Source organism: Hemicordylus capensis, chromosome 9 (assembly GCF_027244095.1).
Source record: "Hemicordylus capensis ecotype Gifberg chromosome 9, rHemCap1.1.pri, whole genome shotgun sequence".
Taxonomy (NCBI): Eukaryota; Metazoa; Chordata; class Lepidosauria; order Squamata; family Cordylidae; genus Hemicordylus; species Hemicordylus capensis.
In genome coordinates, this window is record NC_069665.1 from 712,311 (window position 1) to 740,024 (window position 27,714).

Below are 27,714 nucleotides of genomic sequence, written 5' to 3' on the forward strand. Positions count from 1 at the left end.
GAGGCGGCCCACAGCCTGGGGAGCCCTGCCCTCCACACATCTGCCGAAGCCAAGCTGGGGGCCAGCCGACACCTTGTGCGCCTCGAGACCACTGGCTCCAGACAGAGGGAAGCCCAGCCGCTTATGATGCCACAAAGAAGCCTGGCTGAGGCTGTGTCAGAACGCTGCCGCCCTCTGCCTGCTCAAGCGAACCCGGCAGGAATGACGCCTGAGTCACTTTGCCTGCACTGCTGCCTTGGCTGCCGGCCTCTTATTACGGAGCAGTGTCAGACCCCAGGATGCTGACAGCAGAACGAGAGGCAGGGTTCGGGCTGCTAGTGCTGAGAAGAGAAAAGGGAAGGAAGTCTCAGCAGCAGCAGCAGCAGCAGCATTCAGGAGGAGGGGGCAGAGAAGGCCCCAGGCCTGGTCCCCCAGCCCTGCCCCCTGGCCCTTTCTAGCCAGTTGGCTGGCTGCTGGTAGGGACTGGTGTGGGCTCTACTGGGGAGGCAGCTGTGCCTCAGGGTTGCAGCTGTGGGCCGGCCGGCCACGAGGGGGCTGGAAGACCACTGCAGCTCCATCGGCACAAGAAGCCTCTCCTGCTGCTGCAGCTACCCGTGTCTCTTGGGTCCAGGTGACCAGCCCAGGAGGGCTACGTTCCAGTTACTGGCAACTGCAGCCTCTTTTTGTCCAGGATGGGAGGGGTGAGGATGGGACCTGGCTGGAAGGCAGGCAACAAGGATCGCCGGACAATGGTGGACAGGTGAGAATTTCTGCCCCCCACCTTACAAGGGATTTACCAAGGGGTTACAAACAGTGCCCCCCCCCCGCATTGTGCTAGGTGCTGGGCCAATGAAGCATGGCTGGTCAGATGAGTTTAAAGGGGGCTCTGAAGCCAGAGAAAGTTTAAGAGGCAAATCCATGGTTCCATGCCAATCAAAGGGTGAAAGCATTTTGCAAAGGAGCAGAGTTAAACACAAACAAAGCGCATCCTAACATCCTAACTGGCTGTCTGGGCCATTAATTCTAACACACGCACCCCCCAAAAAAAGGAGAAACAAAACATCTCTGAGCAGCCTCCTCCTGTTCTGAGAGGTTTGGAGCCTCCTTTCCACAGCCCTCCTCCTCCTCCTCCTCCTGGCTAACGTAAGAGATCAGTCCCAAGGCCATTGACAGACCATGGATTTATCGCCATGCATTTCTCTAGACCCCTTTTAAAGCCATCCAGGCTTTTCCTGTCACCGCATCTTGTGGCAACTCCTGCCAGCAGCCTCTCCAAAGGGCGCTTGGTGAGGCATGTGGGGCTGCCCCCCACCCTGCCACCAGCTGCATGAAAGGGGGCACACGGCACCCCCCAGGTCTGCACTCCGCACCCCGCTGGGGATGCTGGTGCGGCTCAACCTCTACGCACGGACCGTGTCGCATCCCCCAGTGGTGGTGGTGGTGCTGCCCTTTCCCCTCATGAAGACTTCTCACCGACTTACCTAAGGGGGAAAGCAGACAGCAGCTGCCACGTCTTGTTCACGGCCTCTACTTGGGGCCTCAGGAGGGCCCACCAGGGGTGTGCACACATGCAGGTGCCCACATCTCTTTTCTAAGGGACCACTTTGGAGCGCATGCACACACACACCCCTACCTCTTATAAGAAGATTGGCCCTGGTATGAAGGTGTGTGTGTGTGTGTGTGTGTGTGTAGTACACACACATGCAGTACCCCCAGAGGTCCACCACAGCCCACCAGTGATGCTTAGGGGGGAAGATGGGGACCAGGCCCATGCTTTCCAGATGTCTCCCGGCCACTCAGTGGTATATCTTCAACACAGCCGTCATCATGAGCAGCCCTGTCTAGGCAATTTAGCATGAGGTGTCATTTTCCAAAGCGTTTGCTGCAGAAATTAAAGCATCCCAGCCACTTCAAGGGTTTGGGGAGGCTGCTTCTTTTGAGGGGTGCATTCCTGCTGCTGACAGGGAGTCTGCCTTTTGATCCGACTTCCTTGGCTTCACCTGCTGATTAGCTGATGCTGCTAATTGCCACTGGGCAGAGCCCTAGATGGCCCAGATAGCTGCATTCCAGCAGAGTGCTTCCAGCTTGCACAGAAGCACTGGGAGCCAGGAGCAGAGCATGGCGGGCTTCAGGGTGCAGAGCCTGCTGCTGACGGGCAGCGACCAAGGGATCGGCCTGGGCTTGGTCCAGCGCTTCTTGGAGCTGCCACAGCCACCTCCGCTCATCTTTGCAACCTGCCATCATCCCGACGGGCCTGAAGGACAGGTAAGGAGGAAGCCGGATGAAAGAGGGGGAATTCCCTTAGGGCTGAAAATGCAGGTGCAGATGCACACATACCCAAGACCGGCCCTTGCAGTGAGGTGGGCTAAAGAAGAGATCCCTGGCGGAGGGGAGTTAATGGGAACAAGCCCCAAAGGTGAGAAGATGCAGTGACAGGGGCTCAGGGTCACAGCTCTCCTGGAAGGCTGTTTCTACTACATGTCAGCCCAGAAGGCATCTCTGAGGGGCTAAAGTTCAGCCAGAGATGACTAACTGAGTCCTGGAAGAGACAGGACGTGTTTATGCAGAATCTAAATTGGTAGGATTGTGTGTTAATTTGGAGTAGAAGCAATAATAAGTACAGGCTTGCATATACCAGAGCAAAACTACTCGAAAAAGAACCTGGGAACTTCCCAGGTTGGGAATGAAAACTGTTAATCAACCTTGATCATCTTTTTTCAAGATAATTACATTTCAAGTACTGAAGGCATTAAGATAAAATTATCTGGGGTCTGAGCTGGAAGTGACAGACTAGAAAAAGGATCTTGGGGTCGTGGTGGACAGTTCACTGAAAATGTCAACACAGCGTGCGAAAGCTGGAAAGAAGGCAAATTCCATGCCCGGGATCCTTAGGAAAGGGACTGGACATAAAACTGGCGATAAAGGCATGCCCTTGTATAACTCTACGGTGCAACCACATCCGGAACATTGTCCACGCAGTTTGGTCGCTGCACTTCAAAATGGAAGTCGCACAGCTGGGAGAGGAGAGCTGGTCTTGTGGTAGCAAGCAGGACTTGTCCCCTTAGCTAAGCAAGGTCTGCCCTGGTTGCATATGAATGGGAGACTTGGTGTGTGAGCACCATAAGATATTCCCCTTACAGGGTGGAGCTGCTCTGGGAAGAGCAGAAGGTTCCAAGTTCCCTCCCCGGCTTCTCCAAGATAGGGCTCTTGCCTGCAACCTTGGAGAAGCTGCTGCCAGTCTGTGAAAACAATACTAAGCTAGATAGACCAATGGTCTGACTCAGTATATGGCAGCTTCCAATGTTCCTTCCTATGAGCTGGAAACGGGCAGAGAAAGGCCACCCAAATGACCAGGGGGCTGGAGTGACTCCCCCATGAGGAATGACTACAATGTTTGCGCCTCTTTCGTTTAGAAAGAAGGCAGGTAAGAGAGGAATTTGATAGAGGTGTATAACATTATGCATGGTGCGGATAAAGGAGTTAGGAGGGCATTTTTCTCCCTCTCTCGTCGCATTAGAACCCAGAGTCATCTGTTGAAGCTAATTGCTGGGAGCTTCAGGACAGACAAAAGGATGGACTTCTTGGCACCACGTGTAGTTAAACGATGGCATTTGCTGCTGCCATTGGAGGTGGTGATGGCCACTCATCTAGATGGGTCTGAAAGGGGATTGGGCAGATTCATGGGGGAGAGGGCTCTCAGGGGCTACTCGGCCTGGACCGCTGTATGCTTCCATCAGGACCCGAGCGGGCCTGGTGCCCCTGAACTCCAGGTGCCGCTAGGGAAAGAGCACCAACGGCCGGGGCGGGGGGCAATTGCCCCCTTTCCCCCACTTGCTTGTCGGCTTCCGGGATGTGCCTGGTTGGCCCTTGACTGAGGTGGGCTGCCTGGGCCTGATCCAGCAGGGTTTTTCCTTCCATTCCTCTCTGGGTGGGCTCAAGACAAGACGCCTTGGCTGAATAAAGTGGCCACTATTACATGACTATATTGTATTATTGGCAATCCTGCCTGATATCCCTCTGGGAACATTAAGCAGAAGACAAGACCTTATTATAGACTTGATTTCAGAAGGTCAACAAGCACGAATCAGGCAAGAGCCCCACAGAAGGGCCAGGCAGGCTCCCCGCTTGTGCCTCTCTTTAGCAGCGCCCCAAAGCGAGGAGGGGCCTCAGCCAGTGTGTTCCTGCCCTTCTGTGGGCGGAGGAAAAGGGAGAGCTGCTGTGCTCCTCCGAGGGAAAAAGCCAGTCCAGGGCGGAGGAGAGCAGCAGCTCCAGGCTCCCCTCTGACCGAACCAGCTGGTGGTTTCCACTAGAACTGCATGCCCTCTTTCAAACCCAGACCCCTCTCCCTCTCTCTCTCTCTCTCTCTCATGGCTTGCTTTACCCATGCAGTGGAATGAGGTGGGTTGTAGAGGGCAGCTGGGAAAAACCGTGTCTGAATGCCTGCCTCCCCCCTCTAAAAAGATGTTCCCCAAAGAATAAAACTAGCACGACAGGGGCAAGGGTTCTCCCTCAACCCTTTCTTTACTGTGCTAGTTTTCTGCTTGCAGGGAGGTGTTTTTTACAAAAAGAAAAGGAACTCTAGCAAATGGGCTTCTCCACCAGCAGGCCAGAAAGGCACTCCCTACTCGCCCCATCTTGTTTTGCCAGAGGTGGAGATACATCCATGAACAACAGGTTAGAATTCTTTTGAGCCGTGAGTCAACGGTACAGGAACAGGCCATTGGAGACCTGTTAAAATCTATTTATACATTTATTATGAGGCTTTCAAAGGTCCTGAGCATGAAAGTATAGGCTGCTTAAGCAGGTCGTATGGAAGTGAATGCTTCATGAGTGCCCTTTGAATCCCTTCCATGGCCTTTTGGAAGGAGGATCAGAGGACGCTGCCGTCTACCGCGTCCATCTGGCTCAGAATGGTCCGGTTGCGGCTTCTCCATGGTTGGGATGCTCTTTCCAGAGCGGCTCATCCCCTCAGGGGAGCACCTTGCAGTGCTGCTCACACCTGCAGTCTCCCATTCAAATGCAAACCCAGGCAGGCCATGCTTAGCAAAGGGGACAGGCCATGCTTGCTGCCCCGTTCCTCTTGCTCCCCCTGCAGGCTGCTTTGAGGGGCCCTTACCAGAGACTCACACAGACAGCTGCCTTCTTCTCTCTCCAGGCATTGAAGGAGATGGCTGCCTGCTGCTCAAGCGCCTCGGACCTGGTCTTGCTGCAGCTGGGTACGTATCCTGCCCGGGCTGGCCTTACCCCTCCACGCTGAGTGGCAAACCCTTCCTTATTCTTCAGGGCCTTTTCACACCGTCAAAGGAACCAAGGCAGCAAATACGGCTGGCTGTGAGGGAGAGGAGGCCACGAGCCTTCTTCTGGGCCGAGTGGGGCTTGGAGCCGGCCTCTCTGCCTGCAGCCCGTGCTCTACGCCGGTCAGCCCTCTGTCCACTGCACCACTCCCTGCAGAAGCAGCCTGGAGCCCGGCCAAAGTCTGATTCTGGTCCCGAGCCAGCTTCCCCTCTCTTCCCTGTCGCCCCCTCTAGATGTCACAGACCCACACAGCATCGAGGAAGCTGTCAGGAAAGTGGAAGAGCGCACGGCCGGCTGCGGCCTCAACTTGCTCATCAACAACGCGGCCCTCACTTGCAACACCAGCCTGGAGTCTGAGACAGCCCAGAGCATGGAGGCCGCCTACACCACCAACACCATCGGGCCCCTGCTGGTCTGCCAGGTATGGCCGTCACAGGCTGGCCAGGCCAGGCCTCCGGGGAAGCAGGGCTGGCCCCACTCGGCCCAGGGCCCCCACCCCGGGCTTCGGGCTGGCCATGGGGTTGGGCTCGCCAGCAGAGGCGTACCTAGGGGAAATAGCGCCTAGGGCAAGCACTGAAATTGCGCCCCCTGTCCAGACATCTGACACCCATCTTTCAGATCACTTTACCATAAAAAGCTGAAAAGTACAAGTCAAGCTCATTAATATTTCAAAAACTATTTAGCAGTGGACGTAGCCAGACCAAAAAATGCTGGGAAACTACAAATTTCAGTTTGCTGGGGCTCATGAAATACCCAAATACTATGTGGAGGTGTACTTGGAAAACTAAACAGAAGTGTCTGTCTAATTCTCTACCATGCATTGTAGCATCACTATTACATAAGTTTTAAAAATAAATGGAGAATTTGACTTTTCCCAGATGCTCTGAAAATAATTAAAGGATACGCAGAGTAAACTGTGTCACTGCTTGGAATATATTCTAGTATTTCAGAAAGACAGTTAAAATGAGAGAAAGAGAGCAAGAAACTCCCAGTGGGCCTTCATACTAAGGATTTCACACTGATTCAAAGACAAACTCACCATTAATAGCCATATTATTAAGACATCACATTTAACTCACTTATCACAAGAAGCAAAGTAAGAGCAAATGAATACAATCCTAGCTCATAAGCTTCAGCTCAGTATTCACAAGCCCTGATTCTCTGTACACAGTGCCAAACTGAATATGTGTGCAGTGAATTATATTATATAAAAAAAATTTTTTTTTACCTGTATCCCCTTTTGGGGGGCTTCCTAAAGGCCATGGGGGGGGGGTCTGCAAAGTTTTCCCCTCCCCCCACTGGCCTCTAGGGCCTCGCACTATTTGGGCATGTGCGGTGGCCATTTTTTAAAATAACTGTTTGGTTTTTTTAAATGGCCGCTGAAAACAAAATCACCACCGCACATGCTCAAATGGCCTCTGTGAGGCCTGGCATGGCCTAGGGCCTCACAGAGGCCATTTGAACATGCATGGTGGCCATTTTGTTTATGGTGGCCATTATATATATATATATATATATATATATATATATATATATATATATATATATATATAAAAAAATTTTTGAAAATGGCACCCCCTTCAAGTGGCGCCCAGGGCATGTGCCCTGCCTGCCCTACCCTAGATACGCCCCCTGCTTGCCAGCCGCCCTCTAGGAGTAGACCGGAGCCAGTGGGGGAGAGGAGGAGCGAGGGAATCCACAGGCCGCGGGGGCTGCTGATACAGTATGTGTCTCCCCGCAGGCCTTCCTGCCTCTACTCCAAAGGGCAGCCTGGAGAAGCTTCCAGGGTGGGATGAGCTGCAGCAAAGCGGCCATTGTCAACATCTCCAGCAGCTACGGATCCCTCTCCTGCTGCGCCGACAGCTGGGAATGGAAGCAGGACGTCAGCTATCGCTGCAGCAAGGTACAGGCGGGGGCGGGGGCAGCCTGGGGCTTGCTCCTGCGAAGGAGCCCAGGCCAGCCCAGGGGCCTGTTCAGGGCAACAGACCCTCTACTCGACCAGCAAAGGTACTCCTGGGGGAGAGGAAGGGTGTTGTCACCGCTGCAGCAGAAGCCCCTGGGCTGACCAACAGGGAGGGGTGGGCCCCGACAGCTTCCTGGGTGGTGAGCCAACCCTGAAGAAATGGGGCTTGCAGTGGGTCCTGAGAAACCAGTTTGTTTGCAGGCTCCAAGTTCCCTCCCTGGCAGCCCCTCCAAGACAGGGCTGGGAGAGTCTCCTGCCTGCAACTTTGGAGAAGCTACTGCCGGTCTGTGAAGACAATACTGAGCGAGATGGACCAAGGCTCAGACTCAGTATATGGCAGCTTCCTGTGTTCCTATGACAACCATCCTGATCACAGCACAAGCTGGCCGGAAAAGCCATGGTCCCCTGGGGGCTGGCATTGATCTGCCCCACCATTTAATGCCATTCCCCCTTCGCATGGGAGGAGTTTCCCCTTCATTGTTCTGAACTCCGCCCTTCAATCCCCAAGACCTATTTTCCCCGCCCCCAAAGAGGAGGAGCTGCGCCTAGGCTTTCCCTCTGCACACTTGCTGGGAAAACGGGGGCCGGATGCGAATCCTGCCAATCTGGGGTTCACTAGGACCTGGCTGGGCCAAATGGTGCATGGAACAAGCCAGCCAGACCTGGACCCTGCGACCTGCGCCCCTCCGTGTGGCCCCTCCCTGCCTGCAAGCAACCAGGCGCTTCCCTTCTCCCCTGCAGGCTGCTCTGAACATGCTGACCAAGTGCCAGTCACTCGCCTACGGCCCCTTCTGGGGAATCCTGTGTGTGGCTGTCAACCCCGAGGGGGTGAAGACCCACGTGGGAGCAGAGCAGGTAGGCGACCTACAGCCCCCCCCCCCACACTGCAGGAGGGGAGAGTGGTAGCTGGGGGGGGCACTCTTCATGTCCAGCTGCCATGCTCTCTCGTTGAATCTCTGCAACCAGAAAGGTTAGGATTTTGTTTACAGTTGGGATTATTGTGTCAAGTGCCACGTAGAGAGCAGGCACATCTAGAGGACCCTCCACTGTCGTGGGCACACACTGCCAGTTCCAGAGGCGGCGGCAGCAGCCCTGTTCGCCCCACTTTGGGAATTAAACAGGATTGATGTGTAGGCGGAAACTGGCTGGCTCAGATAAGAGAACCCAAGGTTGGGTGTGGTGGTGCTTGTCATGTTTTAAGTACACAAGAGGCCCTGCTCCTGGACCTCCAGGGCACTTTCCAGATTACACACTACAGCAGGGGTAAAATGCTTCTGCTCGGCAGGATCATATTGAAAATGACCCCCAGAATCTCAAACAGGAAAAGACAGCTTCTTTTTTGCAACGCACATGCAGTGCTGTAGCACTATAAATGCAAAGATAAAATCTGAAAGAAGGCATTGGAAATATGAACGGCCCAGGGAGCTAATTTGGCATTATTGTCTAAGGATCTCATAGTTTTCATTTTAACTGCGACTAGATTATCCATTGCACAATACTGGAAGCATAAACCCATGTCTTTGACTTCTTGGTATCGGTCTATGTGGCATATTGCCATATCTGAAAAATTGACCCATATTATTTGTCTTTAAGTGGGTCAAGCTAATTCTAATGATTTTCATGATATGGTCATTTTATTCTGTTCACAAATCAAGATCATTTTAATCATTCTCCTTCATCTAATTATTTACATATGGTGAATGGATATCATTATGTATCAGTTTTACTATTCTTTTTTATGTATTGTCTTATTAAAATAAAAGGAAATGTGAACGGCCCCTTGCCGTCAGCGCAGGGACTGTGGTGTCACTACATAGGAAGTTCAGAAGCATACTTAGCAGATCTGTAGTGATCCTGTGGTAGCATTTAATCTGGAAAACGCCCAGGTGGTAAAAGGATGGGAGCTGTGAGAGCAGCAGCAGCAGCATAGATGGATCCAGTCCCACACAGAGTCCTAGTCAAGTCCTGCCACCTGCAGGAGGGAACTGTCACATGCCTGGCTTCAGTTAGGATAACACCCTGTAGCAATAAGCCAGCATGCAGCTAAACCCATTCCAGTCCCTCAAGATCAATACAGAGGAAAGCACCAGTTGGATGGCAGCTTCACTTTGTTGCAACTCATTTGTTCTCCTATGCTTGGATTCAAAACGGGAACCCAAGAAGATCTCAGCATGGTTCCAGATTGGGGGTGGGGGGTTAAACACTTGCCCAGGGAGGCCAGTGGCAGCTATTCCCCAAGAATGCTCAGGGGCAGAGCACAAGCTTTGCAGGTCTAAGGTCTCAGGTTCAATCCCAGGCACTTCCAAATAATTTAAAAAAAAAAAAAAAAACCCTCTTGAGCAGTGCTGGGAAACAACAACAACAAATATTTATATATTGCTTTTCAACAAGTTTCCAAAGCAGTTTACATAGAGAAATAATAAATAAGATAAGATGGCTCCCTGTCCCCCAAGGACTCACAGTCTAAACTGAAATGTAAGAGAGACACCAGCAACAGTCATTGGAGGGGTACGGTGCTGGAGGTGGAGAGGGCCAGCCCAGTGCTGCTGGGAGCTTCCTCGTGCCCTGCCAGCTGGCTGGGCAGCCTGGCACTGCCCCCCCCTTTGGGTCTGTTGTTCCGCCAGCCCTGGCCAGAGCTCTCGGGCTACTTCTCCTCCCACCCCTGCCGCCAGCCTCCTGCGTTGCATTCTTCCAGGCAGCTCCCTAACCAGCCGGTCCTGCTCTTCTAGGACACCCTGAGCATAGAAGCCAGCACAGGCGGAATTGTGCAGGTGCTTTCCGGCCTCTCTGCCAAGGACAGCGGCACCTTTTTAGACTGGAGGGGCCAAACCGTTCCTTGGTGAAGCGGCAGAAGATAACATCCTCCCACACGTCCTGGGCCCTGCGACTCCGCTGCAGGAGCAAGCCGCTGGCCTGCCCCACTGTGTGGCCTTCAGCTCCGAGCCCGAGAAAATTAAAGCTGCTTGCAATGTATGCAGTCTGGCGTCTGTCTCTCTTATTTGTGGCCCTCTTACAAGCCTGCTCACCACCAGCCTGGCACGGCCTTTCCCTGCCCTTGTGGACTGCAGCCTCCATGCTGCCGAAAGCTGGACCTAGGCCAGAGCTGGCCCAAAGCATGTTGCACAGCAGTCCAAAGAAGCTCCGTAGGGCTGACTCCGTCAACAATCCATGGCCTCTTTAACACTCAGAATGATGAAGGCTCACAACATTCAGGCATTCAGACGAACCAATTTATGGTTGCACAAACTTGTCCGGATAAGGGGCCCAGCCAGCCAGATGGTTATTTATTCCAACTTCAGCACAAATCCCAAGCCCGAGACCAACTGAGGTCACCTGTGGAAAAGTTTCAAGCTACTTTTACTCTAATTGGAAGACGCTTTTTCACAGCCCCTACTTTAAAAATCACCTATGCAGATCACCCTCGTGGCACATCTCCTGTTGGAATTTGTGCTGAAGCTGGAATAAATAATAGGCTGGAAGGGCCAAGACATCCGCCATTAAGAAAGCTTATGCTGTCTTTGGAGGAGACCCAACAGGACCCTTTCTTGCTTTGACTAATAAGCCCCACCGCTGCACCCAAACCTGGGTCCCCACTGAAATGTGATGAATGCATTTCATCTGAGACAGAAGAAACCATGCTGGCTGGAGGGTAGCCAATTCTTTCCCTTCCTTCTTGCCCACAACTTCCAAGCGTGAGGTGGGCCAGGTTAAGGAGGCATGGGCCAGTACCAGGAAAGTCACTAACTAGAGCCGGCATTTCAGAATGAACACCTGCATTTGTTGGAAGGCACAAGTTCTGTTGATAAATTTAAGGCAAGTGCATTAAGGACTAAATGTGCCAAATTTAATACATTGCTACAATCCTAACCAATTCAACAGCATCCGTGATTAGCCATTTTAGAAAGCAACTCCAAATTAGGAGAGACTCCCCCGCCCTGACCTCAATCTGCATCCATGAAGTAGAGGACACACGTCCCAACCGGTGCTAGACAGAGTTTGGCTGCCCACCTCGTACGTGCACACATAAACACTCTTCTTTTGCAAAAAACCAACTCAGGAATTGCTTGTGCGCGCGCACGCACGCACACACACACGCATTGTAGAAACCAGCAGAAGGGGAAACAGATTTTATTTTGTACAACAGAACACAAAATAAATCCAGCTTCTTTCAATTGTAGCGTGTGAAGTTGTTGTTTTTTAAATGCAACCCCCCCCCCCAACCAACCTGTGGCGCAGCACAACTGCATATAATACTGATAGGGAAGAGTAGCTGCAGCCCCAGGCTGCTGGGCAAGGAAAGCGCAGCCCGCCCCAGACCCCTGACAGGCGGCAGGGATGGCTGCTGGCCAGAGACCTGCATGTGGAAGCAGGCGGAGGCAGAGGCCGTGGGCGAAGCTCCAGTCGGCGGGCCTTGGCACTCGGGCCACCCAAAGGAGCAGGCAGACCAAGCAGGCCTCCCCACGCGCCGGAGTTCAGGAAGCAGCAGCAGCAAAGTGGGGCAGGGCACTTCTCCAGGATGTGGGTCAGGCCTGGCCCTCGTGAGTTGGGCGCCACGGGCAGGAGCCCTGGGCACCTTCTCCAGGCCGGCCCTCCTCTTGGCTCACCCGGCAGCAGCACACCCAGCCCCTCACAACCTCCTCAACGCTGCTCCCCTATGTTGGGGCCTCCTAGCAGATGACGCCATCCCAAGGACTCCCCAGCGACCTAGAGACGGCCAGCGCACGCACACACCCCCCCCCCACGGCAGAATGACCACCTGGGGCCTGAGGCACCGCTCCAAAGGGTCCAGGCGATGTTGGAGCTGCTGGCGGCCAGCCACGGGCCCACCCTGTGAAGCGAGGCCGGCCGGCCTTCTTGCCTCTGGGCAGGCAGGGAAGGCAGCTGCAGCTGAGGAAGCCAGAAGGGAATGGACGACGTCGCCTCAGGAAGAGCCTGGGCTGAAGAGTCGCAAGCGCTTGCAGGAGGAGGGAGGGAGAGAGAAGATCCGCCGGAAGCGGAGAGGGGGCCCAGCGGCCGAGTGAGAGGAGGACAGAAGAGCCAGGCAAGGCTGCCTTCGTGCCGGGGGGGGGCAGCCATGCCTGCGACGAGCCCAGTGGGGGCGAGCGAGAGCCCGGCCGGCAGCCCTTCCCATCTCCAAGGCTGGAGGCTTGGCGAGGAGACCCCCCAGCAAGGATCCGGCCGCTGTGCTCAAGCGCAGCCCCCCCCGCCCCCGAAGGAGGAAGCAGCAGAGCACGGGAGGCAGCCGGCCAGAGCCCAACCGCCGTGCAGTGCAGTGCTGGGAGCGCAGAGGACAGGCCAAGGCATGCCGGGCGGGGGGGAGGGGGCTGCCCCGGCCCCAGCCCCCAACGCCGCCTGGTTCGTGCAAGGGAGGGCTGAGAGGATGCCCAGGCTGCCTCATGCCAAGCGTCCGTCCCGCAGCGGGGACACGGCTCACATTTGCCAGCCAGCCCCAGAGGAGAGGCTGCTGGGCCTGGACTCCCCCCCCCTTCTTGGCATCCATCTCAAGGGGGTGGGGGGGCATGAAGGCAGGAGGGGGACGGGCCCCTCGACTCTGGCCAAGCCAAAGAAGCGCCTCGCTGGTCCCGATGAGTCGGGCGGGGGGGGGCATACCGAAGGAGGCACAGCAGCCTCTCCTTCCCAGAGCTCCATCTGCTCCCCACCACTTTCCCTCTCTCTGCCCCAGGATTAATGGGAGCCAGGCTGGGCATTCATCAGGCAGAGCTGTGTGGTTAACTGCACAGCTTTACCTGACAAATGGCCAGCCTGCAGGCAGGGCGTGGGAGGAAAAAGAGGAGCAAATGGAGCTCTGGGAAGCAGAGGCAGCTGTGCCCCCCACCCCCAGCTCATTAGGAGGACAAGCCGCTCCCCTCTCAGGTCTCCAAAGCCCCCTCCCCACATTGCAACATTGCCTGGTAAACCAGAGGGGTGCTTTGGCCCAATCCCAGAATCCCTGCGCACTTTTCAGAGCCAAGTACTCCAGCTGCTTCCCTTTAGCGAAACATCACGCAAGGCCCTGGAACACACACACACACACACACACACACACACACACACACACGTGCGCGCCCCAGGGGAGGAGGGGAGCGCCACCCTCCAGGCTCCTGCTCCATCTGAAGGCAGCCCCCACCAGAGTGGAGACCCCTCTTGGCTGCACAGAGTTGGAGGTAGAGTGTGGGGGGGGAGGGAAGGGGGGAGGGAGGACCCTGCTTGGATTCTGGGAGAAGAGCAAGTAGGATCCCAAGCCCAGGCCGGTGGCGAGAGATGGCGGGTGGGGCAGGGGAAGGGGGGCTCCAGCCGCGGGTTCTGCCCAGCCAAGGGCCCTTGGCACGGCTCCCTCTTCGAGGTCCCAGAAGCAGAGACCCCCCTTCTGCACTCCTGCCGCCCGACGGCTCACCTCCCCCTCCACGGGCCAGAAGACCATCGGGGCGGCAGGAGACCGGCTCCAAGGGAAGCCCCCCCCGGGGCTCCCCCAGCTCCCCCTAACCCTGCCATCGCAGCAAGAGATGTGCGGCCGACTCCTTTGCCTCTCGAGGCGCATCGTACAAAAGCAGCATCAAAAAGGAACTTCCCTGGGCAAAAGCGGGAAGCAGCTGCTGTTTACCAAAGACAAGGTGGTTTGAAAAAGAGAGGGAGCGAGCGCGAGAGCGAGGCGACACTTTCAGGGCTTCTCCCGGCAGCGGCAGCTGGAGCCGGCCAGAGAGAGTGCGCGAGAGCAAAGTGTGCCGCATTCTCAGGCCTGCGTTCCTGTTCAAGCTCCCCGGCCAGCGCAAGGGAGGCCCCGGCAGGCCTTGAGGACTGGGGCACCAGGAGACCCAGCAGACGGTCAGCTCGCCAGCCAGGAGCGGTGCCTGCCGTCCATCGCCACCCGCAGAAAGCGCGCAGCATTTGTTCGAGCGCACGAGGAGGCGGCTCCAAGCTGGACACCGCCCACCACGCCACCCCCGGGCCGTCCTTGAAAATCCTCTGGATTGGGAGGCGGCGCGACACTCCTTGCCCTCGCTGCGGAAGGGCTTGCTCTCGCGGCAGCTGCTCTCCGCAAGCATCTGTTCCATTTGCCCCACCTGCGTCTGGATGGGGAGCGGGCAGCCCAGGGCGCATCCGGCGGCATTGCGGGCAGCCCGGGACTCGGGCCACCCCCGCCCAGAAGCAAAACCGTCTTTCAAGCAGCCCCTCCACTGAAGGCTGGCCCCAAAGTCAATGCTGGGAAATGCCGCCAGGAGGGTCAGTTGCCGCGATAGACATCAATCTTGTTCGTCTTCTCCAGAAGGTCGATGACGTGGGCCTCGAAATCCGCATCGTGCACCCCCGTCTTCCGGAACTCCCCCGCATAGCGATTGTTCTCCCAGTAGTGGTGCCAATTGCCTCGGCTGTCTGCCCCGAAACCAAAGACATCCACCTGCAGCCGAGGACAGCAGAGAGAGGAGTCGATGACCGAAGCCATGTCTCCTCTCCCCCTCCCGGGGGAAGGGGCCTCCCGCCTGCCAAGTCCCAGGGCATCACTGGCCCTTGAATGCACCTAGAAGTCCGGCCGAAGGGAGAGACTCTTCCCCACCTATCGGCTTCCACCCCGTCTGCCGTCAGGAGAGCGGCGTCCATCCCGCCCCGCTTCTGGCAGCTCACAGAGCCAGCACACGTCAAGGGCGAAGAGAGCAACTGAGAGCAGCTGGGAGGGTCCTGCCCCCACCCCACCCCAGACACGACTCCCAGGAGCGCAGTCACTCCGTGGGCGAGATGGAGAAGCAGGAGGAGGTCGTTTTCCGGACTCAGTCAGGTGCTTAGCCCTGCCTGGGAAGCAGACCGGAGGAGGAGGAGGAGGAGGAGGATGCCTCTTCCTTCCACCTCCTCTAGTCAGGGCCCTGCTGGGGGTTCCCAAGGACCTTGAGGATGTTGGGCTACAAATCCCATCACCCTGAGCCACAATGGCCTTCTCATTACAGGACAGAAGGACAAAAATACATAGAGGGAGACCAGAGATTAATATGTCCAGGCACATCATATTCCAGGAACAGACTATCCACTCGGAGTTTTTTGTTTGTTTGTTTTCAATTTAGAGGGCTAGACCAGGGTCAGACTCAACCAGGGTTAGGGTCAGGGTCAGGGTCCTGCTGGAGACCAACCTCGTCGCAAACGTGTAGCGCAAAGAACAGCACCAGCATCCCTGTGGAGGGGTAACGGCCGTGGTGCTCCGTCCAGTGGTCGTGGATGTATTTGAAGAAAGCAGGATTGTAGATCTGAACCTGCAGCGGGGAGAGAACCAGGAACGAGGCCGGCCTCGCTTTGTGGGCAAGGCTCTTCTGGAGGGGGGCGGATTCACGCCATCCACATGAAGCTCCAGGCAGCTGTGGCTTCTCCTAACAAGCTGCCGGGGGGGGGGGCAGGGGCGGCAGCGGCAGCCAGGGCCAAGCAGCCTCTGCTTCCGGACAGGAGCAACCCCAACCGCTCCCCCTGCAGGCTGGCCATCTGTCAGGTAGAGCTGTGCCATTAACCAGGGGCCAGCAAGTGGCCAGCTGGCAGGCAGCGCAGAGGCAGGAACAAGTCCCCTGAGCTGCCTCCTTGGGCACTTGCCCCCCCTGCCCCCCCCGCTCATTGGGACAAGTGGCCACCAGTTCAAGCAGGCCGCCGCCGCCGCTGCTCCTCCTGCCGCCTGCTGATGAGAACTGGGGCACCATCCTTGGAGGGCACCTGGGGGACTGTGCTGGAATTTGTGCTGAAACAAGTCACTGACTGGAAGGGCCCCATCGCTGCCTCCAGTGAGAGAGAGGAACATAGGCAGCTGCCATCTACTGAGTCAGACCCTGGGTCCATCTAGCTCAGGACGGTCTACCCAGGCTGGCAGCGGCTTCTCCGAGGCTGCCGGCAGGAGTCTCTCTCAGCCCTCTCTTGGCGATGCTGCTGCTGCTGCCAGGGAGGGGACTGGGGGCCTTCTGCATGCAGGCGGCAGGTGCTCTTCCCCGGGGGGGGCAATATCTCACAGGGTTCACACACGTCGCCTCCCATCCAGATGCAAAGCAGGGCAGACCCTGCTCATCAAGGGGGACCATTCATGCTTGCTGCCCCAAGGCCAGTCCTCCTCTGCCAAGGGTTGTGCAGGGGTCCTCTCTGTGTGCCCTCTCCTAACATCTGGCCTGAGAGGCGGGGAGGCAGCCCTCACACCCCTGCCCTGGCCAGGGTCTTGCTGATGGGCTCCACACACCGCGGAAGGGCCCTTCGCTCCTCTGAGGAGCCGAGGGCAGCACATGGGCCCTTCCCCACCTCCCCCCTCACAACCACCCTGCGAGGCAGGCCAGGCTGATGAAGAGCAGCTGGCCCAAGCTCACCGAGGGAGCTCCACGCACCCCAGCGTGCGTCCAACACGCCCCGTGAGCTCTGCTCTCTGCAGGAAAGCAGCTGGGCAGGGCAGGAGGAGGGGCACAGGGCTCTCACCCCACGTGGATTGTTGCAGAGCCATCCATATTCACTGTGAAGAATATGGGGGTCTGAACCGCTTCTAGACACACCTGCTTCTACCTGAAGCACTGCCCCCCCCCCCCGTCGCTTGCAAAACCCAAAAGGCCGCAGGCCCCTCTCATAGCCCCACAAGAGGCATCCATTTGCACCCGCTACAGCTCTTCCTAAGGCTGGGAGTTCTGCCTTCCTGGCCAGCTGTTGGGAGTGAAACCCACGGCTCTGCAGTCGCCCCCCCGCCCCCGCCATAGGGCAGAGAGGCCAGTGAGGGGCCAGCCTTACCTTCTCCTTGTCCACCCGAAGGAAGGGCTTCACAGGCGCATAGGTACTAGCGGAAGGGAGGGAGGGGGGGGAGAGAGAGATCAGTCCAGCCCCCAAGGGATGCACTGCGCCCCCCCCGCCCGCCCCGCCCAAAGGGGAGCCCGAACAGGCCAGAAGCATCCCCGGCCCTCTGCCCCTGGCAGTCAACAGGAGCAGCACTGAAGGGGCTGCACCACCCCACATCTGCCCCAAGGAGCGTTGCCAGTGCTTGGGGTGCCGAGCAGAGAACGCCGCTTGCTTGGGTCCCCCTCCCAGCCAACTGCCCTGGCCCAGAACTGGCCCTCAAAGAGCCTGGAAGTCAAGCAAAGGGCCGGGCGCATTGCGCCTGAACATCATGTGCAGAAAGCATGGAAAGAGGCCAATCCAAAATAAAGGAGGGGCCAGTGAGCCCCACAGTCGGGGATGGGGCCAGAGCCGCTGCTTGGCATGGCAGCATCTCCAGGTAGGCCTGCGGAAACCCCTTCCCTACCCGCAAACCTGGAGACTGCTGCCAGTCTGTGCAGATAGTCCCGGGTGAGACGGGCCAAGGGGGGACATAGGATGCTGCCATATCATGAGTCAGACCCTGGGTCCATCTAGCTCAGTATTGTCTGCACAGACTGGCAGCGGCTTCTCCAGGGTTGCAGGCGGGAGTGTCTCTCAGCCTGATCTTGGAGAAGCTGCTGCCAGGGAGGGAACCTGGGACCTTCTTCTGCTCTTCCCGGAGGGGCCCCATTCCCCATAAGGGGAAGATCTCGCAGTGCTCACACATGTGGTCTCCCATTCAAATGCAACCAGGGCAGACCCTGCTTAGCTACGGGGACAAGTCCTGCTTGCTGCCACCCGAGCAGCTCTCCTCCTGAGCCCCACAGGGTGCCTGCAGGATACGTACAAGCGGATCTGGCCGGTCGAGAGGGCGCTTGCAATCCACAGCAGGTCCAAGGCCTTGAAGGGCACGAGAACAAAGCTGACATTGGCTGGCAGGTTCTTGGCACTCTCCGGGTACATGAAGTGGTGAGTGGTCCTGCTCCCAACATCTGCCTCAAAGCCCACCGTGGGGGCTTGGTTCATTCTGTGGACAGAGAGCCGGGGATGGGGGGGAGGAGAAAGTCTTGATCATCTCACTGGTGCAAAGAAAGAGCGGCTCATAGCTCACCCCACGCCAAGATCTGTCAAGAGGAAGGTCAGGGCAGATCTTTGCAGGGGTTAGGGTCAGGACGCCCTGGGATGGCTTGTGATGTGGCATATCTGGACCCCAGCCGCCATGCTAGGAAGAGGTACAAGGCAGGAGAGGGGAGAGGAACAGGCCTGGCAGGTCCCTGGGAGAGATCCGTGGGCTTCGCACAGGCCACCGTGCACCACAAGAGTGGCAGGAACATCGTTTCTTCAGAAGCTCACCCATTTAACACAAACAAAAGCAGGTTTCTAGCCCTCATGGTCACCAAGAGGCGATTGACCATCCGCGGACAAAGCGGTCTCAGAGCCAGAAAAATGGCCAACCCAGATTCTCCTAGAGGTGCTTCAGTGCCTTTTGCTCCTCCCTGGGACTACCGAAGGAGCACACCTGCAGTCTGCAGAATTCTGCAAAATAAGAAATTCTGCAAGTTCTCTCAACCTGCATTAATCACCACCTGAATATGCAGACCACGTACAAACGATGTCCAAGACTTAACTCCCTTGTGCCAAGGAAATGCAAATGGAGCTGCCAGGGGCGGGGGGCACACTGAAGAGCATCCTCTGCAGGAGAGCCATCTCAGCGCGGGTGGCGCTACCAGCAGCAGGAGGGACGGGACACCAACCCCACCCCATTTCTCAATTCTGCTCTTACTTTTGCTGCTAACACAGTTTTGGATTGACTTTCTGCTGTGTCTAAATGGCTGGTCCCATATGGACCCTTTTTGTTAAGTGGCCTCAAGCATCTCATGGAGAGGCAACCGATGTCGCCATCGCCAGGGGAGGCACCAGTTCTGCCTATCACAGAGACAGAGCACTGGGGTTACTACGGGAGAGGCCTCTTCACACTTTCCGGGGCTGGGTAGGTTGCTTCTATTCCCAGAGCTTAAGATGGGGGGGGTGCGCGCTCGCGTGCAAGCTTCTTCTGGCAAGAATAAGGGCTCCCCCCACTCCCTGCCCCACAGCGTGCTGAAGAGAGCCCTTGCTCTTGCTCCTGTCCCATCCCAGGGGTTCCAAAGGCCTTGAAGAGCTACAGACACGAGCCCGGCCAGGGTCAGCCAGCCAGCCAGCCTCAAACAGAGTCCAGCACCAGCACCACCCCGTGTGGGCCCAGGATCCAGCCAAGCCCGCTTCCCTCTCCTGCTCGCTAGGGGCAGGGAGGAGTTCCTGTGGCTCACTTCCCCAGCGGCAGCGGCACAGGGCACGCTCACGCCAGCTGCGTTTCAGCAGCTCTGCCAGCAGAGTGCAGCAAGGGAACAGGAGCTCTGCACTGGAGCGGGCCACCAGTCCCAGCTGCACGGCTGAGCTCGGAGGAGGAGAGTGGCCAGCAGCCGCCGCCGCCGGCGGCTGCTCTGAGGCTGCCCAGGCCCTGCCCTCCCGCCACAGCCGGGAGCTGATCTCATGGCCCCATCAGCTCCCCCAGAAAACTCCTGCAAGGCCTGTCGCCACGGGCAGGGCCTCGGCTGCAGGTTCACACAGACAGAAGTGGCTTCATCCAGAGCGCTGGGAGCGGTGCTGAGCTGCAGCCTGCAGTCAGGAATGGCCCCCCTGCATGGCATGGTTCAGAGCGACTCTGGCTAACCCAGCCCAAGGCGGCCTGCCCTTTGCGCCTTGATTTATCCTATTGGTACAGTTGTGCTTTGGCAACACACACACACACACAGACATGCAATGAAAGACGAAGCGAAGTCCGGCCAGATCAGATCAAGCAGGCCCAGCGTCCGGCTTTCCACGCTGGCCACCAGCCAGCTGCCTCTGGGAAGCCGCCCCCTCCCCCCAAGCAGGAGATGGTGGCCAGCTGGCCCCAGCGGCCCTGTGGTCTGCTCCCCAACAGCAGGGCTTCTGCCTCCAGTCCTGGAGGCCAGTTACAGCCATCATGAGCAGCAGCGATGGCCAAGGCAGATCGCTGCCTACAAGGGAAGGCACACTCGGAGGCCGTTGCCAGACGCGCCACTGCCCGGGACTACTTCTCTTAACCACTTCGAAATCCGGGTGTTGTACCAAGATCACACACACAGAAAACTCTGCCCACAAGCTCACATTCTGAACAGATACATGAAAAAGGAAAGGAAGAGAGACACCAAGCTTAAAAATAAAATCTCGGCATGTTAGAGAGAAGGCCTCTGAAAACCAATCTGTCTCAACTCTTGAGGCTGCCTGTCTTGCTCAAGAGTGGGAGGGACTGCATCACACATATCTAGAGGCAATGAGTTCCAAAGATTAGTTGCTGCCACAAAACTGATAAAGGTGTGAGACAACAGACGGAATCCCTGGTGTTTTGACAGACACAGAGCTCTGGGAGGGAGATAAACTAGCTGGGCGATTCTGTCATCTAGCCCAGCAGAGCCGAGATCCCAGGCCAGGCCAGGATCTCTGGTTGCCCACTGACCCAGTCCTGTGCTGGAAAGAAGGGGAGCCCAGCCCACAAAACTGTGCGCCTGAGCAGAGACACCCAGAGCCTTCACGAAGCACAGCGCCCCATGCAGACGGGGCGTCCGATAGCTTTGAGAGGCTGCGCCCTGCTCTGACCAAGGCTCACAAGCATCACTCACACCTCTGGCTCTGTCTGCGATGCAAAAACATTTCAGTCAGGCGGTTCGCCCACTTTGCACTGGTCTGGAGCTCCTTCAGACACCTTGCAGACAGAGCCACCCCAAACCTTCCAGAACGCAGTGCAATTCCTGGAGAGAAGCAGGAGCAGCCCCAAGGCAGACACACCCTCCGCAAAAGGGCCAGGGGACAGCTCGAGGGAGCCAACGCGAAGAAGGCCAAGATGGCCGGGGCCGCTCGGCAGCCAACGCGGACCTGGGAGTCCACCCCCTTCCCTTGCAGGGACAGAAGCCAGATCCAGATCCGACCAGGAAGAGCCTTTCCTCTCACATGCCAGACTGCTTGGCCCCCTTTTCTGGGCCGGCGTCCTCTAAAGCCAGAGGCAGCCTAGCAGAGGGGTGGAGGCAGCCGCCACCTGATGGCCCGGCCCCAGCCCCGGCCCTCCCCGCAAAGGAGGCGCAGCGGCCTCTGCTTCCTGGAGCTCTGGTTGTTCCTCCCGCTGCTGCCCCACCTTAGCCCAGCATTAGCTGCACATCAGCTCTACCTGGTGAATGGCCAGCCTGCAGGCAGCACGGCTCTCATTAACCCTGGAGCGGGAGGGAGAGGAGCCGACGGAGCTCGGGGAAGGAGGGGCCGCTGTGCACCCTTGGCGGCCCCCCCCCCCGCCTCTCCTGCTCCCAGCCACTCACCTCATGATGAAGTCGTGGCCGTTGATTTCCCTGCCGTAGCCAGAGCCTTGCAGGTTGCCCGAGTTGCCCACCACGGCACAGCGCCGGCACCTCCGGGAGTCCTGGGACCCATAGGGGTTCTCTCCAGGGACGATCTGGAACAGCTTGCCCAAGACTTCGTTCAGGTTGTGGGACCTAAACTGCGGCTGCAGCATCTAAGGACAGACAAGGGGGGGGGGCGTTGGAGCCGGGCCATGGGGGGCCAGCAGCCCCTGCCCTCCCACAAGTGGGGCAGCAGGAAAGGCCAAGCAGACCAAGCGCGCGGATGCCGTGCCAGCGGCAAGGGGTGCAGCGGCCAGGAGTCTTCCGGGCGACCAGTCAGGACCTCCCTGCGTCAAAGGTTCCCTCTGCCGGGAATTCGCTGGGCGGCCTGGGGCAAGCAACTCCCTCGCTGCCTCAGCCCTGCAACCGGGGGAGGCAACAGGGCCCTTGCCTACCCTGCAGGGCGGTTTTAAGGATGGCCAGGACAGGCACACGAAGCACTCTGGAACTGCTAGATCAGCGGGATGTATATTACGGAGCACTGTGAACCTGCCCCTGGGAAGGCGAGTCGGCACGCAACACCCACCATCTGTCTGCGGGGAGGGGGTGGCATGCCGACATGCCCGGCAGCCATCTCTCTTCATGCTGCCTTCTGGGACAGCAGGAGGGAAAGGCAAGACAGGGCTCAGGGCAGCTAATCATTGAGAGGGAGGGAGGGAGGGAGAGGCAGAAAGGACAGAAGAGGTGGAGGAGCAGCAGCAGCAGCAGCGATGGCCAAAGCACAGAGCAGGGCATCTGCGGAGCAACATCTCAAATCACGAGGCAGCGAGCGGATGTAGGGAAAGGGGTTTGCACTCTGCTTCCTCCCGCCCCCCAAGCCCAGACCCAGGGAAGGAGGAGGCACCAGCGGGAGCCACCCCCAACACGGGGGCTCTGCAGCAGAGGACCTGCTTCGCCCACAGAGGGTCCTGGCTGCACCTCCAGCATCTCCAGTCCAAGAGAGACCCTTCCTTGCCCGAGACCTGGAGATCTGCTTCCCGGTGGGAGCAGAGCATGCTGGGAGAGACGGGCCACGAGCAGCTTCCACGTGAGAGCCTGCCAACAAGCGGCACCTCCAGTGCGGAGAGGAGAAAGCGCCACTTCCGAAAGTGGTCCGTGGCCGATGTTCAACCCCAGCTCTCTGCTGTGCCTCCTCTTTGCCAGTGGCTTGGCCACAAGTGACCAATGTAATGTCCAGCCGGTTATCCTGATGGCCAGGCAGGCGTGAGGGATCTAAAAAACCCGGGCCCCTCTCTTTAGAACACGCCCAGCCCAGCTTCTGAACATACCGACGACCATTAGACTTGCTGTCCTTGGTGCTGATCCTCGGGCAACGTCTAACCTCCCACAGAAAACACAAACCTGCCCCCCCCTCCATTCCCAGAAGGCTGACTCTTCACACTCCCTTGATCCAGGTGGCCAGCACCAGCCTGCGAGCCCCCCAGCGGCACCCAGAGGCCTGCTGCTTTGGGAGTCCTCCCGAGATCAGCCCTGCGGCTGCTCAACTGCTCCGTCAGGACTGGCCCTCACGCGGCCCCAGAGCCTCCAGCCGCCCAGGAGGGTGAGGGCTCTGCTTCTGCAAGCAGTGATGCTCCTGACAACACAACATGGGATCTGCCAGGGGAGGCAAGGAAGAGCCGCTGCGTGAGATGGCCAGAGGGAGCCCCCATCTGGGCCTTGAAAGGTGGCTCAGAAGTCCAGCCTCTGCAGCAAAGCCAACCGCTTCGCTCAGCAAAAAGCTCCACAGCCTCCGCCAGACAGATGGTCATGGTGCTGCCCGGAATGGAGCCTCTCCCAGGGGGCTGGAGCGAGTGGCCGCAGAGGGGCAGGGGCTGGGCCCATCTAGACAGAGCCCTCCGCCCAGGCCCAGAGCCTCCCACGGCAGGCACTGAGGCCACGCCTTGGGGAAGGGAGGGGCAGGCCCCGGCCTGAGGCTAAGAGCTCTTCCCCAAGTGGGGCGTGGAGCCTGAAGAGGCTCCTGCCAAAGAATGATGCGCAGCGCCCCCTTGAAGACCCCGCTACGAGTCAACAGGGCAAGCCCCCACCCCCACGGGCCCTTCTTCAACCCTCCATGGCTAGCTCCAGCAAAAGCAGCAGCGACCCCTCAGATCGTGCTTGGAAGGCAGAGGCCGTGCAACTGAGCACGAGTCGGCCCCCAAGGGCCTCCACGGCTGCCCTCCGCTGAAGGCAGGCAATGGCCTCTCACACCAGCGGGAGCTTCTGAACAGTCTCCAGGGCCAGCCCCGTGCAGAGTGCTTGGAGGGAATGGTGGCCAAGGCAAGACCTTTCCCACAGAAGGCACGAAGCTCTGCAAATTCAGGCTGGGGTGCGGGGACACGGAGGACGAGCGGAAAACTGTTCAGTCTAGCGGGAACAGGACCAACCCAGGGCAGTGGTGCGCCTAACGCCATGGGGCTCCGGGGGGGCGGGGAGAGGCAGGCAGGGAGGAGGAGTCACAGTCTTCTGGTCCTCTGAGCCCAGCGAGCAACGAGGCAGGCTCCAGGGAGACTCCAGACTCCACCGACGGAGGCTTGTGGAAAACGGATGGGCAGAACCGGCTGGAGTGGGTGTGTTCGGTTAGCTGCCCCCTCTCCGCTGCAAAGCTCCTGCCCAGGTGCTCCCTTCCTCTCTCCAAGGTCCTTTCCCCACAGTGCCCAGACGGGGCCACTCTGCCCTCTCTCCAGACCATTCCCAACTCGACAGGCCTCTCTCCTGCCTCCCCTCCATTTTCGCTGGAACTAGGAAGCCTTTGCTCATGGGTGTGTGTGTGTGTGTGTGTGTGTGTGTGTGTGTGTGTGTGTGTGTGTACCCGCCTCCCGGCACCCTGAGAGCAAAGGCTTCCTAGATCCGGGTAGACTGGTGGGCCCAGAGCAGAATGCGGTGGGGTGTTGGAGGTGCAGAGCCGGAAGAGGTCAGCAGCTAACATGCCAGGTGGCCTCTTGAGACAAGGGTGGGGGGGCTCCCAGACACCTCCAGGGCCAACCGACCAGAGCCCCAGTTTCCCTTGAAGAAATCCCCAAGGGCGATCTGCTCCAGGCCTCACAGCAGGCCCCACCTACGAAGAGGAAGGCCAGCTAGCCTTCTGCCGCTCGTGCCAAGGGGACTCCCCACCACCCACAGGCACAGAAGGGGACATCTGCTGGAGAGAGATCCAGTAGGCAAGCTTGGATTCTGAGGGTTGCTGCTTTTCAAGAGACCCACCCACCCCCTTTTCTGCCTCTCATGGTTGCAGATCTATATTTCGTGATGCTGCAGTGGAGGCGTTCAGAGGTGCACACACACCTGTCCGTGGTCCCCCTCCTCCTGCCTGCCCCCCTGCCCCAATCTTGAGGGCCCCCTCTTTGGCCCTTACACACTTCCTCACCCAGGGGCTTTCAGATGCCTCACACTCACAGAGAGACATTTTGCTGAGAGCAGGGTATGTAGATGTTGCCAAATATCACGATGCCAAATATTTGTATTCAAGAGAACGGCTTCTTCATCAGGAGCCCCACTGCCCATTGAGGTCGTCCAGAGAGGTCCGTCTCCAGTTGCCGCCAGCTCAGCTAGTGGCCACACGGGGACGGGCCTTCTTGGTTGCTGCCCCGAGACTGTGGAATGTGCTCCCTACTGAAATACGATCCTCTCCATCTCTGGCAATTTTAAAAAAGCACTTGAAAACCCACCTCTTCCCCCAAGCTTTTCCAGCTTTTTGAATTTTTAAGTTTTAACCTGTTTTTATTTTTTAGATTGCCTTAATTGTTTTAAGATTTTTGTGTAAGTTTTAACTTGTTTTATGTTGTTGTTAACTGCCCAGAGACAAATGTTTGGGGGCAGTGTACAAATCTGACAAATCAAATCAAATCAATATAAAATAAATAAGCCCCTTTGTCCAATAGGTTCTCGACGACGGGCCTGCCTGTCATAATTCTCCTTGGGACACAGGATAGAGGGCCTGAGAACCAGGCGGCCAGTTTCTCGTGGCTGATCTGCAAGGCTAGGGCAGAGCAAGACCAAAGCCCCCCGGCTAAGCAATGGGGCCGAAGGGCTGGGAAGCAGGAGGAGCCCCCCACCCCACCCCCACTGCCAGCCGGGAAGAGAGAGGGAGAAGCCTCCCCGGACTCACCATCCACCACCTCTGGACGTCCGGCGGCAGCTCCAAGTTCTCCTGGGTCCAGACGGGGGAGATGCGGCTGTCGTAGCGGCTGTCGAACCACTCCGAGTGGCCCAGGCCCACCATGCAGCGGTGGCAAGCGCAGCCGTGCACAAAGAGGCCCTCCTTGCTGAGGCGCTGCATCCCTGCGTAGCCCGGCACCAGCTTCACCCGGTGGAGGCCGCCCAGCCCCCCGGGGTCCAGGTAGGCGATGCTGTGGTGGGAGTAGGTGAAGAGCAGCGACATGACGAAGACCAGCAGGAGGGCCGTGGACAGGAGCCAGAAGCGCAGGGAAAACTTCATGGCGGCATGTGGGGAGGGCAGGGGCGGCTCTCCTGGCCTGCCTCCCCCCGCCTGGCCTGCCTCCGGCAGGGAGTCCAGCGCTGGCAGACACGCCCCAGCAACCGGGGGCAGGTGCTACAGGCCCAGCGTGCCCGGAAGCCCCCAGCCACTAGTCCTCCGGGCTGGCCCTGGGCCCACAGCCAACGCGCCCGCCTTCCGCAACGCCAGGGCCTGGGCCACAGACCAAGAGCAGCCGGCCCCTCTCATGGGCAGAGACCCCCCTCTTGGCCGCAATCAGGACCCTCCAGTCTGGAACCAGGCGGCCGGGGAGATGTCCTGCTCCCCTCTCGTCCTCGGCAGGAGCTTCAAGGCAGCACCGGCTCAGCGAGAGGCAGTCGCCACTGGCCAGCTATCCGAGCAGCTCCATCATCCTTGGGGTTACGGAGCCCCGGTCCCTCCTCACCAGCACCCGGCGAGGAGAGGCTGCCCAAGCCCCCCATCAGGGCACGGCAGCCTGCCTTGGCAAAGGGCCTCTGCTTGCCGTCACCTGGGAGACAGCGGCAGCGGCACTCCGATCAGCGGCACATCTGCAGCAAGGCTCGGGGCCGCCTGGGTGGGCTGCCTGCCTGCCTGCTTGCCGGCCCCCTCGCCCTGCCTGCTGCTGCTGCTGCTGCACACGCAGCTCCCAGCCACTTAGTCCTGCAACAGCCTCTCCCAGCCGCCGCCGCCTGCCAGGCATGGAGCTGCAGCCTCCTCCGCGTTCCTCCTCCTCCTCTGCTCAGGCTTCTCAATAATCCCTTGGCAACCTTCTCCTCTCCACTGGCTTGCCCAGAGGAGCTTCTGCTGCAACAAAGCCCTGGAACTGGAGAGAAAAGGAGGCTTTTTAGGAGAGAGAGAGAGAGAGACACACACAAAAAGGGCAGGGATCAAGTAACAGCTGGAGCAACAACCCTGGGAGACAGAGGGAGGGAGGGAGCCTGCTGGTGGGGGTGGGGTGGGGGGGAGGGTCGCTGGCAGGGGAATGCCCCCCTCCCAGTGTCCAAGCAGCCTGACAGGGAGGGAAGCCAGAGGGTGGCAGGCCGGCCAGCCACATCCCCCGCCCACTACAACCAGAGAGAGAGAGAGAGAGTCGGGGATGGCCCCAGGCATATTTCAGTCCAGACTTCAGATTGTTACCTTGGTCTCCAAGAACACCGCCCCCCCCACCCCGATTTAAAAAGAAGCCAACCACATTCTGCTATGGGGCCATCCTCTCTCTCACACACCCGGCATGCAAGTTTTAGGGCTGCCGAACGTATCCCTACCGGAAATCTGTATGGGAGGGCCTTTGGCACGTAACTCATCAGCACAGACGGGCTGGCTAAAGCAGTTCTGAGCGCGACAGTGTCAAACCTCTGAACAGACACTGGAGGAGGGAGTGTTTTCAAACAGCCATGTGGGCAAGTTTGGACAGTGTATCTCGCTCTTGTTCCCAAAGGCGCCCAAAGTGACTTAAACGTCAGCGGGAGAAGGCTAGGAGTTCACACCGGAGCCTAAAGGGTGCGTGTGAGATGAGTTAGCACCAATGGCTTACCCTAATGAGCGGGGTGGGTGGGTGTGTGTGTCACTCTCCTCTCTGCCACCGGAGAGCTGTGCTGCCTGCAGGCTGGCCACTCAACAGGCAGAGCTGCATGGCTCTACCTGACAAATGGCCAGCCTGCAGGCAGCACAGCTCTTGGACAGGGCGGGGGAGAGAGGAACTACCCCAGCTGCTGCCGGGAAGCAGAGGCAGCTAAGCCTCCTTTGGTGCCCCCCCCCCCCCTCCGGGCAAAGTGCTACTGGTGAGCATGCCAGTTTCCAAGGTCCTC

The 27,714-nt window shown here is 58.2% G+C and overlaps 3 protein-coding genes across 5 annotated transcripts in view; 1 reads left to right on the top strand and 2 right to left on the bottom strand.

Moving 5' to 3' along the window:
- LOC128334455 (C-factor-like) overlaps positions 1–1,549 on the bottom strand; it is a 39,213-nt gene extending 37,664 nt beyond the window's left edge. The window contains exon 1 of the mRNA XM_053271316.1: positions 1,461–1,549. Coding sequence (XP_053127291.1) covers positions 1,461–1,549 — 89 coding nt within the window. The remainder of the gene's footprint in view (positions 1–1,460) is intronic.
- Positions 305–10,235, top strand: LOC128334430 (C-factor-like). Of its 3 annotated transcripts, none has more exons than XM_053271265.1 (6): positions 305–739; positions 5,135–5,195; positions 5,508–5,695; positions 7,016–7,177; positions 7,979–8,092; positions 9,967–10,235. In XM_053271265.1, the coding sequence occupies exons 2-6, from the start codon at positions 5,147–5,149 to the stop codon at positions 10,078–10,080; spliced, it is 627 nt and encodes a 208-aa protein (XP_053127240.1). In that variant the 5' UTR covers positions 305–739; positions 5,135–5,146; the 3' UTR covers positions 10,081–10,235. The 3 variants fall into 3 exon arrangements, with proteins under 3 accessions (XP_053127240.1, XP_053127239.1, XP_053127241.1); XM_053271264.1 differs by lacking the exon at positions 305–739 and adding an exon at positions 2,091–2,244; XM_053271266.1 differs by lacking the exon at positions 305–739 and adding an exon at positions 4,565–4,653.
- Positions 10,236–11,349: 1,114 nt separating this feature from the next.
- ST3GAL2 (ST3 beta-galactoside alpha-2,3-sialyltransferase 2) lies at positions 11,350–25,929 on the bottom strand. The gene is made up of 6 exons (XM_053271263.1): positions 25,559–25,929; positions 21,394–21,587; positions 17,874–18,053; positions 16,964–17,009; positions 15,355–15,474; positions 11,350–14,633 (listed from the first exon to the last, which is right to left on the bottom strand). The coding sequence occupies exons 1-6, from the start codon at positions 25,886–25,888 to the stop codon at positions 14,460–14,462; spliced, it is 1,044 nt and encodes a 347-aa protein (XP_053127238.1). The 5' UTR covers positions 25,889–25,929; the 3' UTR covers positions 11,350–14,459.
- Positions 25,930–27,714: the final 1,785 nt, after the last annotated feature.

Bases quoted from the DNA above. Each gene is read 5' to 3' on its own strand.
- LOC128334430 (XM_053271264.1), top strand. From the start codon at position 2,098: ATGGCGGGCTTCAGGGTGCAGAGCCTGCTGCTGACGGGCAGCGACCAA. The intron at 2,245-5,134 runs GTAAGGAGGAAG...TTCTCTCTCCAG, and splicing joins CCGACGGGCCTGAAGGACAG to GCATTGAAGGAGATGGCTGC. The intron at 8,093-9,966 runs GTAGGCGACCTA...CTGCTCTTCTAG, and splicing joins CCCACGTGGGAGCAGAGCAG to GACACCCTGAGCATAGAAGC.
- ST3GAL2 (XM_053271263.1), bottom strand. From the start codon at position 25,888: ATGAAGTTTTCCCTGCGCTTCTGGCTCCTGTCCACGGCCCTCCTGCTG. The intron at 18,054-21,393 runs GTGAGTGGCTGG...CTCTGTCCACAG, and splicing joins GGCCACGACTTCATCATGAG to AATGAACCAAGCCCCCACGG. The intron at 15,475-16,963 runs GTAAGGCTGGCC...TCCCCGCTGCAG, and splicing joins TTCGGGTGGACAAGGAGAAG to GTTCAGATCTACAATCCTGC.